This window comes from Arachis ipaensis, chromosome B10 (assembly GCF_000816755.2).
Source record: "Arachis ipaensis cultivar K30076 chromosome B10, Araip1.1, whole genome shotgun sequence".
NCBI lineage: Eukaryota > Viridiplantae > Streptophyta > Magnoliopsida > Fabales > Fabaceae > Arachis > Arachis ipaensis.
The window spans coordinates 108,456,023-108,471,102 of record NC_029794.2 but is presented as its reverse complement, the minus strand read 5'-3'; the positions used below and the strand labels follow the sequence as shown (position 1 = coordinate 108,471,102).

The 15,080-nt window shown below is 32.6% G+C and overlaps 1 protein-coding gene across 1 annotated transcript; it reads left to right on the top strand.

Moving 5' to 3' along the window:
* LOC107620950 lies at positions 10,729 to 13,386 on the top strand. Its single transcript, XM_016323026.1, has 5 exons — positions 10,729 to 10,960; positions 11,031 to 11,223; positions 11,743 to 12,248; positions 12,349 to 12,566; positions 12,664 to 13,386. Exons 1-5 carry the CDS (start codon positions 10,729 to 10,731, stop codon positions 13,384 to 13,386), a joined length of 1,872 nt encoding a protein of 623 aa, XP_016178512.1.

The window sequence follows — 15,080 nt, the reverse complement described above, 5'->3', positions numbered from 1 at the left end:
TTTGGTTATGTAGCAATATTTATTTTTAAAAGTGGATCGTATGTGAGAAGTTTAATTATAAAATAGATTATCTTGTGCATGATTGATTGTTTAATGAGTAAAAAATTGTAAAGTGGAGTATCTTGTGATGAAACAGCTAAACTAAATCTAATTCCTATAAATATCTTATATGAAAGAATTGTAGATAGCCAAAACCCATAATGACTCTTGTATTTGATTGGTCAGAAATGTTTCTTTAATTAGGCAACAATTTTGGAGCAACCATTTTCTTCCACAATATGACACCTATCATATATTTGTATTTTCTTATAAGGGGTTCTTCTTTTTGGGACATTTGACAAATTGGTTCTTTTATTTCTAGTTAAAAATTTTAAAATTTTTGTCAAGTTAGATTGGTTTAGTGGTTAATTTGCTAATTTGCTTAAGTAAATATTGAGAGTTTAAATTTTGTTTTGTGCATGTAATAATCCATCGATTAATGGCAAACTCTTCAATAAAATTATGATTCGTAAAAGATTAGTCTTTGACATGTCAAACTGAGAGAAAATTTAGCGACTAGAGCGGATAATTCATGCAAATGTGATTAACGTATAATTCACTTATATTGAAACATGAAACTTAGATGTGGAATTTGTAACATCCTAACTTTTTGAATCAAATCATTATTTAATAACTAATTAATTAATTAAAATGGTAGTAATTTAATATTTGAATTTAAAATTTAAATATATGAAAATACTAGTGGTAGTAAATCTCTAACCGACAATAAACAACTTTTTAAAATATAGTCATAATTAATTCTACATTTATTAGATTTGAATGATATTTAGTTATATGAAAAGATAATAATACTAGCTCTATTCCTTAAGTTCGGTATAAAATCAAATTCAAATTAAATTAGATAGATAAATCGGTTACGAGTTCAGAGTAGAAAATCGCGCTCTTATCAGCCAGCCTGATATATTAACAGTATTTCGAGAATATCTCAAGCGGTGGTTATCCAATTTACTTCATTTAAGAATCGTTTTAAAGATAATTCAATTCTCTATAAATTTGACTCTAATAACTAATTCCAAATTCCAAACGTAAAAAAGCTTATAGGGCTCACAAAGTGACGATCCAGATTGAAGATTTCACCTAAATGCCTCCTAACATAATCTGCACATACCTGAGAGCTATTTGATCCTTCCTTTCTCATTCTATTCCCTTTTTCTATACAAAATATTCTAGTATACACAAAGTCTAGTCATGAAACAAGTCTCTCTTCACTAACAAACCGCATCTATTTGTATCGGAATACCTAGCGGAACTTCACTCGAGGTAGGGATTTTGTGCTAATTTTTATATGTCATATCTTAAATATTTTTGAACATATATGTTAGTATTGCACGTCATGATATAATGTTTCTTTTCTCCATACCCATGATGCATTATAATAACAATCTTATGTGCATTAAAGAACTGAGGGAATGATCCTTCGGTAAAGGAAGGTGACCCCCAAAGACAAGATAATCGAGATGATCTTTCGGTAAGGGAAGGTGATCGAATCGAGATGATCCTTTGGTAAGGGAAGGTGATCGGTAAACTTTTGGGAACCTTCGGTAAGGGAAGGAGACTCCCATCAATTTTATAATAATATATATCTTGGTTGCAATAACTTCCTTCTTTTGTATGTCTAAATAACCTTGATTGTAAATTGAACTGAGGGAATGATCCTTCGGTAAGGGAAGGTGACCCCCAAAGACAAGATATCGAGATGATCCCTCGGTAAGGGAGGGTGATCGATCGAGATGATCCTTCGGTAAGGGAAGGTGATCGCTAAAACGTTCGGGATAAGAACCTTCAGTAAGGGAAGGGGACTCCCATTTTTATACCAGTTTGAGCTCAATACCTTCCATAAAAGCTACGAGAAAAAGTAATGAAAAGTACAATGAAAAGTATGATCATGATTGTTCTTCTTTTATCCTTTTTAATTTATGATTATGGTTGCATTTAAAGATCCTTCATTTATCCAAAGTTCCTTTTTGTATGATGTATGATATTGTTTAAGATCTCTATTTTATTTAGATCTATTCTGTTTGACTTATCTATGGCAATGTTACTATTCTTCTCTTATTTATTATTTATTTGTTCTTGCTTTATGTCCTATGAGAACATCATACCAAAATTTATGAGTTTACCTTTATATGTTTTAACGCTATAGGCATTTTGTATGCATTACACATGTCATAACATAAGTAAATGAGAAGCATCTAAAAGTGACACCACTCCGACTAATCAAGACTTTTGAAAATAATAATTGAACAACATTGCATCATCACTGTTTTTATTTTTAAAACTCGAAGTGGCTGAGGATGGATACGATGACACCATATAGATAAACTACTGAGAAACTTTTGTTTCTCACCCCTCTCATACCATCTTCAGGAAGGATGCGGCACAAAGCAATACACTGCTCAGTTGAGGTGAAAAGACAAGTGTGCTATTAGGAGCGAGCTATCAAGAACGTAGATACGAAACATTAAGCGTTTATCTTAAGAAGGAGGAATAGGCGATTGTTTCAGTCATATTTAAACAAATTAAGAGAATTAGGATTTCCTATGTGTCTTATTTTATCCTTATTGACTGATTGCAATTGTAACTATTATGTTTCCTTTTTTTATTTGGTATGAGTAAAGCTTGTCATTGTTGTACCTTCATAGTTTAGCACACCGGTTTTTCATGTTAGTATTTTCAAATCCATTTATATTTTTCAACTAGTAACTATTCTAATAAAAACTAATTATTCAATATTTTTATCTATAAATTATTTTATATAAATATTTCACATTTATTTTAAAAGAAAAATTTCGCAAAAAGTTTTGAATATCAGCTACTAAATATAATCCAAATAAAGCTTAACTCAGTTTAAAAGTATTAGGGTGTTACATTTTGGTATCAGAGCAATTTGATCCCATAGGACACTTGCAAGATTAATTTGTTATCATTTAGTTATAAATAGTATTATATCGTAAAATCTTTTCTATGTGATGAATTTAGATTAGACATATTTGATCATCTAATAGTAAAAGTTATTGTGCTCTTGAATGTTTTGTTTGAGGCTTATTGCCGTAATTTTATGATCAAAATGTGCATGTGTTAATGTTAAAACATAGATCATCTAGGAACACCCCACTCATAGTTAAAGATATATCCAAATACACATGAGACGTTAAAAAAAAAGGGGTTAAGAAATTATGTTTTTGTCACTTTATATGCTTAGCATGTGTTTTAATTATCCTCTCATTTTCATGTTGTTGTATGATGCCTTTGTTATCATGATTATTGTTTTATATTTTATTCTTTCTTTTCTTATTTTATACTCATACATTTTAATCATTCAAATTCTTTCATGTGCAAAATCTATTATCTTTAAGTCTTTGTAATCAAGAGTACATGCATATCCTTATGATTAAAAAAAATGAATGAAATTATCTATCATGTGAATCTATTTTATATAATCATATTGAACTTAAACGTTTAATTCACATTTAGTGCACTTAGTTAGTTCATGATGAGAATAGAGAATAGAACTGTTTTGTAACTTTACTTGATTTGATTGAATGTATGGATTCATTGAACTTATGTATGTTAGGAACTATCATATATTCCTATAAAAAGAAAAAAGGTAGATAAAATGTAGATAAAACCTACTAGGATAAGATGAGGTTGATTAGTATGTTCTTAGAAGACGCGAATTTTGAGGACAAAATTCTTTTTTAAGGGGGTGAGAATGTAACATCCCAACTTTTTTGAATCAAATCATTATTTAATAACTAATTAATTAATTAAAATGGTAATGATTTAATATTTGAATTTAAAATTTAAATATATGAAAACACTAGTGGTAGTAAATCTCTAACCGACAATAAACAACCTTTTAAAATATAGTCATAATTAATTCTACATTTATTAGATTTGAATGATATTTAGTTATATGAAAAGATAAGAATACTAGCTCTATTCCTTAAGTTCGGTATAAAATCAAATTCAAATTAAATTAGATAGATAAATCGGTTACGAGTTCAGAGTAGAAAATCGAGCTCTTATCAGCCAGCCGGATATATTAACAGTATTTCGAAAATATCTTAAGCGGTGGTTATCCAATTTACTTCGTTTGATATTCATTTTAAAGATAATTCAATTCTCTATAAATTTGTATCTAATAGCTAATTCCAAATTCCAAACGTAAAAAAGGTTATAGGGCTCACAAAGTGACGATCTAGATTGAAGATTTCACCAAAATGCCTCCGAACATAATCTGCACATACCTGAGAGCTATTTGATCCTTCCTTTCTCATTCTATTCCCTTTTTCTATACAAAATATTCTAGTATACACAAAGTCTAGTCATGAAACAAGTCTCTCTTCACTAACAAACCGCATCTATTTGCATCGGAATACCTAGCGGAACTTCACTCGAGGTAGGGGTTTTGTGCTAATTTTTATATGTCATGTCTTAAATATTTTTGAACATATATGTTAGCATTGCACGTCATGATATAATGTTTCTTTTCTCCATACCCATGATGCATTATAATAACAATCTTATGTGCATTAAAGAACTGAGGGAATGATCATTCGGTAAGGGAAGGTGATCGGTAAACTTTTGGGAACCTTCGGTAAGGGAAGGAGACTCCCATCAATTTTATAATAATATATATCTTGGTTGCAATAACTTCCTTCTTGTGTATGTCTAAATAACCTTGATTGTAAATTGAACTGAGGGAATGATCCTTCGGTAAGGGAAGGTGACCCCCAAAGACAAGATATCGAGATGATCCCTCGGTAAGGGAGGGTGATCGATCGAGATGATCCTTCGGTAAGGGAAGGTGATCGCCAAAACGTTCGGGATAAGAACCTTCGGTAAGGGAAGGGGACTCCCATTTTTATACCGGTTTGAGCTCAATACCTTCCATAAAAGCTACGAGAAAAAGTAATGAAAAGTACAATGGAAAGTATGATCATGATTGTTCTTCTTTTATCCTTTTTAATTTATGATTATGGTTGCATTTAAAGATCCTTCATTTATCCAAAGTTCCTTTTTGTATGATGTATGATTGTTTAAGATTTCTATTTTATTTAGATCTATTCTGTTTGACTTATCTATGGCAATGTTACTATTCTTCTCTTATTTATTATTTATTTGTTCTTGCTTTATGGCCTATGAGAACATCATACCAAAATTTATGAGTTTACCTTTATATGTTTTAACGCTATAGGCATTTTGTATGCATTACACATGTCATAACATAAGTAAATGAGAAGCATCTAAAAGTGACACCACTCCGACTAATCAAGACTTTTGAAAATAATAATTGAACAACATTGCATCATCACTGTTTTTATTTTTAAAACTCGAAGTGGCTGGGGATGGATACGATGACACCATATAGATAAACTACTGAGAAACTTTTGTTTCTCACCCCTCTCTCCGTACCATCTTCAGGAACGATGCAATACGAAGCAATACAGTTGAGGTGAAAAGACAGGTGCACTAGTGGGAGCAAGCTATCAAGGACGTAGATACAAAACATTAAACGTTTACCTTAAGAAGAAAGAATATGCGATTGTTTTAGCCATAGTTAAACAAATTAAGAGAATTAGGATTTTCTATGTGTCTTGTTTTATCCTTATTGACTGATTGCAATTGTAACTATTATGTTTCCTTTTTTTATTTGGTATGAGTAAAGCTTGTCATTGTTGTACCTTCATAGTTTAGCACACCGGTTTTTCATGTTAGTATTTTCAAATCCATTTATATTTTTCAACTAGTAACTATTCTAATAAAAACTAATTATTCAATATTTTTATCTATAAATTATTTTATATAAATATTTCACATTTATTTTAAAAGAAAAATTTCGCAAAAAGTTTTGAATATCAGCTACTAAATATAATGCAAATAAAGCTTAACTCAGTTTAAAAGTATTAGGGTGTTACATTTTGGTATCAGAGCAATTTGATCCCATAGGACACTTGCAAGATTAATTTATCATTTAGTTATAAATAGTATTATATCGTAAAATCTTTTCTATGTGATGAATTTAGATTAGAAATATTTGATCATCTAATAGTAAAAGTTATTGTGCTCTTGAATGTTTTGTTTGAGGCTTATTGTCGTAATTTTATGATCAAAATGTGCATGTGTTAATGTTAAAACATAGATCATCTAGAAACACCCCACTCATAGTTAAAGATATATCCAAATACACATGAGACGTTAAAAAAAAAGGGGTTAAGAAATTATGTTTTTGTCACTTTATATGCTTAGCATGTGTTTTATTTATCCTCTCATTTTCATGTTGTTGTATGATGCCTTTGTTATCATGATTATTTTTTTATATTTTATTCTTTCTTTTCTTATTTTATACTCATACATTTTAATCATTCAAATTCTTCCATGTGCAAAATCTATTATCTTTAAGTCTTTGTAATCGAGAGTACATGCATATCCTTATGTTTTTTTTATAAATTCTATTTTTATAATTATTACTACTATCTCGCAAGCCATTTAAGCTAAGAGTACATGCATTTTTATGAACTCTATGTGATTATTTAGTATGTCCTATTATTATAAAATTCTCTTATACATGTGACCCTACACGTTTTTTTTATGTGTATGCTCTTTATGTTACTATATTACCTCTTTGATCAGAGGAAAAAAGAGAATGTGAAGTAATTGACTTGCATGAGACTAATTATCTTTACTTTTTCGAACCCTGTTTATCATGTTTTTGCTTAGCTTGAATTGACATTAACTTCTTTGATTAGTTTTTTCTTTTCTTCCTCTTTGGTGTTTGAATTAAAAAAAATGAATGAAATTATCTATCATGTGAATCTATTTTATATAATCATATTGAACTTAAACGTTTAATTCACATTTAGTGCACTTAGTTAGTTCATGATGAGAATAGAGAATAGAACTGTTTTGTAACTTTACTTGATTTGATTGAATGTATGGATTGATTGAACTTATGTATGTTAGGAACTATCATATATTCCTATAAAAAGAAAAAAGGTAGATAAAATGTAGATAAAACCTACTAGGATAAGACGAGGTTGATTAGTATGTTCTTAAAAGACGCGAATTTTGAGGACAAAAATCTTTTTTAAGGGGTGAGAATGTAACATCCCAACTTTTTGAATCAAATCATTATTTAATAACTAATTAATTAATTAAAATGGTAATGATTTAATATTTGAATTTAAAATTTAAATATATGAAAACACTAGTGGTAGTAAATCTCTAACCGACAATAAACAACCTTTTAAAATATAGTCATAATTAATTCTACATTTATTAGATTTGAATGATATTTAGTTATATGAAAAGATAAGAATACTAGCTCTATTCCTTAAGTTCGGTATAAAATCAAATTCAAATTAAATTAGATAGATAAATCGGTTACGAGTTCAGAGTAGAAAATCGCGCTCTTATTAGCCAGCCTGATATATTAACAGTATTTCAAAAATATCTCAAGCGGTGGTTATCCAATTTACTTCATTTAAAATTCGTTTTAAAGATAATTTAATTTTCTATAAATCTGTCTCTAATAGCTAATTCCAAATTCCAAACGTAAAAAAGGTTATAGAGCTCACAAAGTGACGATCCAGATTGAAGATTTCACCTAAATGCCTCCTAACATAATCTGCACATACCTAAGAGCTATTTGATCCTTTCTTTCTCATTCTATTCCCTTTTTCTATACAAAATATTCTAGTATACCCAAATTCTAGTCATGAAACAAGTTTCTCTTCACTAACAAACCACATCTATTTGCATCGGAATACCTAGCGGAACTTCACTCGAGGTAGGGGGTTTTGTGCTAATTTTTATATGTCATATCTTAAATGTTTTTGAACGTATATGTTAGCCTTGCACGTCATGATATAATGTTTCTTTTCTCCATACCCATGATGCATTATAATAACAATCTTATGTGCATTAAAGAACTGAGGGAATGATCCTTCGGTAAGGGAAGGTGACCCCCAAAGACAAGATAATCGAGATGATCTTTCGGTAAGGGAAGGTGATCGAATCGAGATGATCCTTCGGTAAGGGAAGGTGATCGGTAAACTTTTGAGAACCTTCGGTAAGGGAAGGAGACTCCCTTCAATTTTATAATAATATATATCTTGGTTGCAATAACTTCCTTCTTGTGTATGTCTAAATAACATTGATTGTAAATTGAACTGAGGGAATGATCCTTCGGTAAGGGAAGGTGACCCCCAAAGACAAGATATCGAGATGATCCCTCGGTAAGGGAGGGTGATCGATCGAGATGATCCTTCGGTAAGGGAAGGTGATCGCCAAAACGTTCGGGATAAGAACCTTCGGTAAGGGAAGTGGACTCCCATTTTTATACCGGTTTGAGCTCAATACCTTCCATAAAAGCTACGAGAAAAAGTAATGAAAAGTACAATGAAAAGTATGATCATGATTGTTCTTCTTTTATCCTTTTTAATTTATGATTATGGTTGCATTTAAAGATCCTTCATTTATCCAAAGTTCCTTTTTGTATGATGTATGATATTGTTTAAGATCTCTATTTTATTTAGATCTATTCTGTTTGACTTATCTATGGCAATGTTACTATTCTTCTCTTATTTATTATTTATGTGTTCTTACTTTATGGCCTATGAGAACATCATACCAAGATTTATGAGTTTACCTTTATATGTTTTAATGCTATAGGCATTTTGTATGCATTACACATGTCATAACATAAGTAAATGAGAAGCATCTAAAAGTCACACCACTCCGACTAATCAAGACTTTTGAAAATAATAATTGAACAACATTGCATCATCACTGTTTTTATTTTTAAAACTCGGAGTGGCTGGGGATGGATACGATGACACCATATAGATAAACTACTGAGAAACTTTTGTTTCTCACCCCTCTCTCCGTACCATCTTCAGGAACGATGCAGTACGAAGCAATACAGTTGAAGTGAAAAGACAGGTGCACTAGTGGGAGCAAGCTATCGAGGATGTAGATATAAAACATTAAACGTTTACCTTAAGAAGAAAGAATATGCGATTGTTTTAGCCATAGTTAAACAAATTAAGAGAATTAGGATTTTCTATGTGTCTTGTTTTATCCTTATTGACTGATTGCAATTGTAACTATTATGTTTCCTTTTTTTATTTGGTATGAGTAAAGCTTGTCATTGTTGTACCTTCATAGTTTAGCACACCGGTTTTTCTTGTTAGTATTTTCAAATCCATTTATATTTTTCAACTAGTAACTATTCTAATAAAAACTAATTATTCAATATTTTTATCTATAAATTATTTTATATAAATATTTCACATTTATTTTAAAAGAAAAATTTCGCAAAAAGTTTTGAATATCAGCTACTAAATATAATCCAAATAAAGCTTAACTCAGTTTAAAAGTATTAGGGTGTTACAGAATTCATCATCATGTGACATGCCATTTCAAATTTCAGATGCTTGGGATGCAGGTGATCCAGTGCACCGTTGTTTGTACTACAATGCATCAATGTGGGAAGGCGAGAGACTATCAAAAAGTAGGAGAAATATTATACCAAAATTTGGATTATGTTGCATGGAAGGTAAAGTAGAACTACCAATACTAAAAATGGTACTACAAACCCTGCAGGACCTACATAGTATGAATAACGACAAAGCAAGGTACTTCCAAAAAAATATAAGAAAAATTAACTCCATGTTTTTATTTACATCAATGGCTGGAAAAGTTAATCATGCTATCAATAACGGGTCAGCACTGTCAACTTTTTCTTTGAGTGGTCAAACCTATCATTCCATTAGAAACTTAATTCTTTCTGACAATAATAGACCAATGTTTGCTCAACTGTATATATATGTCGCTGAGAATGAATTGCAAAACAGGGTAACTACCGTGAGGTAATTTCTGTTTATTGTTATAAATCTGCATCTAAAATAATTTATTATCCACACAACTTAAAATGCACTATAATTGTTCATCTCTACATGTAACACATTGTACAACATGTTTGTTCTAATTTCAGCTCTATAGAAGCATCAAATATTGTTGACTATCAAATTGTGACTGATCTTAAAGAGATGTTAGATGTGCACAATCCTCTTAAAAAGACCTTTCGGTTTGCTAGAGATAGATTTGCAGATGGTTCAAACCCAAAAATTAAATTGAAGCTAATCAAAAAGCGGGATAAAGATGGAAGAGTATATAACTTACCAACTGTGTCTGAGATTACAATTTTAGTTGTAGGGGATATTGATGACTCAATTCTTGAGAGGAATATTATAGTACAATTCATGTCAAACAAGTTGCAAAGGATTGATATTCTACATTTGTTGTACTTGGCTCTTCAATATCCGTTATTATTCCCTTACGGAGAAGATGGTTTTAGGGTTGGCATCCAGACATACGTTCGTTATGGATTTGATGCTAATAAGAAAAGGAAGACTATCAGCATAAAGGAGTTTTTTGCATACCGAATACAAATGCGATACAATGAATCACCAATACTTTTACAATCAAGGAGATTATTTCAGCAATTCTCAGTTGATGCATATACTATGATCGAGGCAGAACGACTTAGCTTCATTAGACACAATCAACCAAAACTAAGAGTTGACAAGTATAATGCACTACACTGTGTCAACTGGGCAGAGGATAATCCTTCCTAGTAGCTTCACTGAAGGACCTAGATACATGTTTAATAACTGTAAAGATGCCTTTGTAATTTGCAAGTATGCACGTAGCCCAAGTTACTTTATCACCATAACATGCAACCCTGAGTGGGATGAGATTAAGCGTCTTTTGAAAGATATCGGATTCAAAGCAGAAGATCGGCCTAACATAGTTTCAAGGATTTTTAATATCAAGCTGAGTCAATTGATTGCAGACTTCAAGCAAGGAAAGTTCTTTGGCAAAATATCTGGCTGTAAGTATAGATAATGTTATGTTTAATTACATGTTACCTCATTTTTTTTAATTGGTCACCTTATTTGCAGATGTGTGCATAGTTGAATTCCAGAAGCGTGGTTTACTGCACGCTCATATACTGTTGTTCATGCATCCTCTATTTAAACCAAAAACACCTGAGGATATAGACAAACATATATCATCAGAGATCCCTGACAAGCATAGCAGGCATAAGCTATATGCAGCAGTTGAGAAGTTCATGGCCCATGGTCTATATGGCAGGCATAACAATGCCAGCCCATGCATGTCCAATGGTCGTTGCTCTAAGTTTTTTCCAAAACAATTTAGATTAAGGACTATAATTGATGAGGCAGGCTTCCCCAAGTATAGAAGAAGAGACAATGGTAGAACAATCATGAAGAAAAACATAGTTCTCGATAACTCATACATTGTCCCGTAAAACCAATCGTTGTTGCTAAAGTACTGTTGCCACATCAACATTGAGCATACATGTCAAACATCGGCACTAAAATATATTTTTAAATATGTTCACAAAGGAAATGATCGTGTCACTACTTCTTTCTATTAGAGCAACGAAGAAGGGCAACTTGAAAAGGTTATTGATGAGATCAGGAATTATTATGATTGTAGGTACATATCAGCCTGCGAAGCTGTTTAGAGAATATTTGGATACGACATACAACAAAAAGAACCTTTAATCATTAGATTACCTTTTCACTTGCCAAATGAACATCCGGTGGTTTTTAGAGACTATGAAAACATAGTTGACGTCATTGACAGGGTGGATGGCAAGCCTACAAAGATGCTAGCCTGGATGCTTGCAAATAGGTTGTTTCCATTTGGTCCTACTCTTACATATAGCCAGTTTCCAAATAAGTTCGTGTGGAAGGAAGACATTTCTTTGTGGATGCCAAGGAAACAAGACTTCTCAATCGGAATACTTACTCATGTTCCACGAGGAAGTGGTGAAGATTATTACTTAAGACTTCTGCTCAACATTCAAAAGGCGTGTGTAAGTTTTGTTGACATACGTACAGTTGCAGGCATTGTGTACAGCACGTTCAAGGAAGCATGTTATGCATTGGGCCTTCTGCAAGATGACAAAGAATTTGTTGATGCCATCTTAGAAGCAGGTAATTGGGCTTCTGCAAACTACATCCATGACCTTTTCGTGATGCTCTTATTGTCAAACAATATGGGTAGACTTGAAAATGTGTGGCAACAATGTTATGATGTTTTGTCTGAAGACATTCTTTACTTTCAGAGAAAATCTATGCAGTCTGTAGGTAAGTTGAATTATTACATCTTTGTTCCTGGTGCTAATTTATATTAAATTCAAGTAATTTATGTCTAATTAATATGTGCGTCGTTGTGTATCCTTGATAGACCTGCAACAATCCGAAGATCAGATAATGAATCTGACTCTTTCAAAGATAGAGGAAAAACTACAGGCTAACGGCAGATCACTCAGAGAGCTTGATGGGATGCCTTTTCCAAGCTTTGACACTATTGAAGGGTTAGATGATCGGTTAATCATGGATGAACTGAACTTTGACATTGATGTTCTACGCAATCAGTTGGATACAAACTTAACAAACATGAATGTAGATCAAAGGAAAGCATTCGATGTGGTTATCAATGCAGTAAATGGAAACTAAGGCGGCTTTTTTTTTCGTCTATGGGTATGGTGGAACCGGTAAGACATTTCTCTACAACACTCTCTCAGTGGCTAAAAGGAGCAAAGGGAAAATTGTTCTGAATGTTGCATCTAGCGGTATTGCTTCTTTGTTGCTTCCAAATGGACGCACTGCACATTCAAGGTTTAAGATACCCTTGGACTTGAATGAAGACTCGATTTGTTGCATTAAGCAAGGCACCTCATTGTCTAAACTGGTTTGCAGAGCAAAACTTATTATATGGGATGAGGCACCAATGTTAAATAAGCTGTGCTATGAAGCTCTTGACAGATGCCTAAGGGACATTGTTAGGTTTGAGCCTTACTATAATCCAGAACTACCATTTGGAGAAAAGGTTATGGTCTTAGGTGGTGACTTCAGGCAAATTCTACCTGTAATTCCAATGGGATCTCGCCAAGATATTGTCCAAGCAGCCATAAACTCAGCTTACCTATGGCAACATTGTAATGTATTAAAGCTAACAATTAACATGCGTTTAATTGTTAGAGCAACTTATACGTCACTTAGTGATGTTTCTCAATTTGCTTCATGGTTGCTAAACATAGGTGATGGTATCATTGGAGATTCCACTGATGGTGAGTCTATTGTGGTAATCCCCGATGTAATTATAATTCAAGATTTTGACCAATTGGTTGACTTTGTTTATCCCAACCTGTTGATTAATATCAACAACACATCATTCTTCAAAGATCGTTCAATCTTGTCAACGATGTTAACTCATTTATAATGCAACGTGTGGATGCCGATGTGAAAACTTATTTAAACTCAGATACTTTGTGTCTCGAAGAAGGAAACATGGAATCTGAATTGGATACACTTACACCAAATATCCTTAATGCAATTAATTACTCTGGTTTGTCGCCTCATGAATTGACTCTAAAAGTGGGTCTTCCGGTCATGCTACTGCGTAACATTGATCAGTCAAACGGGTTATGTAATGGAACAAGCTTATAGGTAAGGATATTAGGTAACCATGTAACTGAATGCATCACGCTAACAGGAGGCAAAATAGGCCAAGTCGTTCTGATAACGCAGATGAATATGATTCCTAATAACCAAGCTTTGCCATTTAGATTCCAACGCAGACAGTTTCCGATCATTGTTTCATTCGCTATGACCGTTAACAAATATCAAGGACAGACCTTAAGCACAGTTGGATTGTATTTACTTAGACCAGTATTTATACACGGTCAATTATACGTTGCATTATCAAGAGTAACGTCAAAGAGTGGCTTGCGTGTGCTAATTCAGAATACTAGATCATTGTCGTCAAACTCGACAATAAATTTGTGTATAGAGAAGTATTTCAACATATTTCATGACGATATCAGTGCAATATATAGTCTCTTTAGCATTTTTCCAAATGTATCAATCAGTGATGTATTCTAAGTATTTTGAACTCAAATTAACAACGTTGTGTTTATATTTCTATATCATATGTAACATAATTTCATTCTTTGGTGGCATACCCATGCATGGCACGGGGGAATGCACTAGTAAACATGAAAGAGAAGAGTGAGAAGACGATACTACAAAGAAATGGAGAAGAAAAAAAAAGAGAGAATTGTTTTGGATATTTTTTATTGAATCTGACGGCTAATATGATGCCACGTCATCAAAAGTGTACATATGTCATAAGGCGACGATTTTGATTAGTTTTTCTTTTCTTTTCCGCAAAAAATGTACTTTTCTTCATTTTATAAAGTTTCAAATAAATTTAAGTTTTTCTTGGGTTTACTATGTTGACTTGGGGTTTTGTTTTTTGGGTAACGTTTGGAGAAGAGATAAAGACCAAGAGACTAAGGTTGAAAGATGGAGACGGAGAGAGAGACTGAAATAAGTCTCAGTATTATATTTGGTATACAGTGAGAGATAGAGATTGAAATAAGAATAAAGTCCTAATTTAATTTACACAAAGAATAAAGTTAGAATTAATTAATTAAAATAAGAGTATTTCATTTGTGGGCACAGGTGCTGATCTAGGGCTTCCACCTCTGCCAAAAATACAAAAAATGGTGGATGGCAAAGGGAAGTTGGTTGTAAATGGTGTGCTACTCCCTGCCATCGAGGAGTCCAATGTGTACTCCAAACACTTTCAAGCCTAAGGTGTGTGCCCCAACTTAGAGCCACCCATCACCTCCAACTCTCAGATGGTGTTAGAAGGCTGTTAAGGAATTGAAGATCCGCCTTGAGTAAAAAGAAAATGAGAGAGCTGCCTTGGAGGAATTGAAGGTTACTTTAACCGCCAAGATTAGTAATATAGAAAACAAGCTGAAGGAGGCTGATAAGGAGAAGTCACAGTTAAGGGAGAAGAAAACGGCATCAAAAGGGAGAATTGAGCAGTTGGAGGCAGAGGTCAAACATTTGAAATGTTGCGTCCCTGAAGCAAAGGAGAGAGCACACAGGAACATCATGGAGCAA

Excerpts from the sequence above, each read along its gene's own strand:
- LOC107620950 (XM_016323026.1), top strand. The coding sequence starts at position 10,729 with ATGTTTAATAACTGTAAAGATGCCTTTGTAATTTGCAAGTATGCACGT. Across the intron at positions 10,961-11,030 it reads CTTTGGCAAAATATCTGGCT|ATGTGTGCATAGTTGAATTC; the intron begins GTAAGTATAGAT and ends CCTTATTTGCAG. Across the intron at positions 11,224-11,742 it reads GCCCATGGTCTATATGGCAG|GGTGGATGGCAAGCCTACAA; the intron begins GCATAACAATGC and ends CGTCATTGACAG.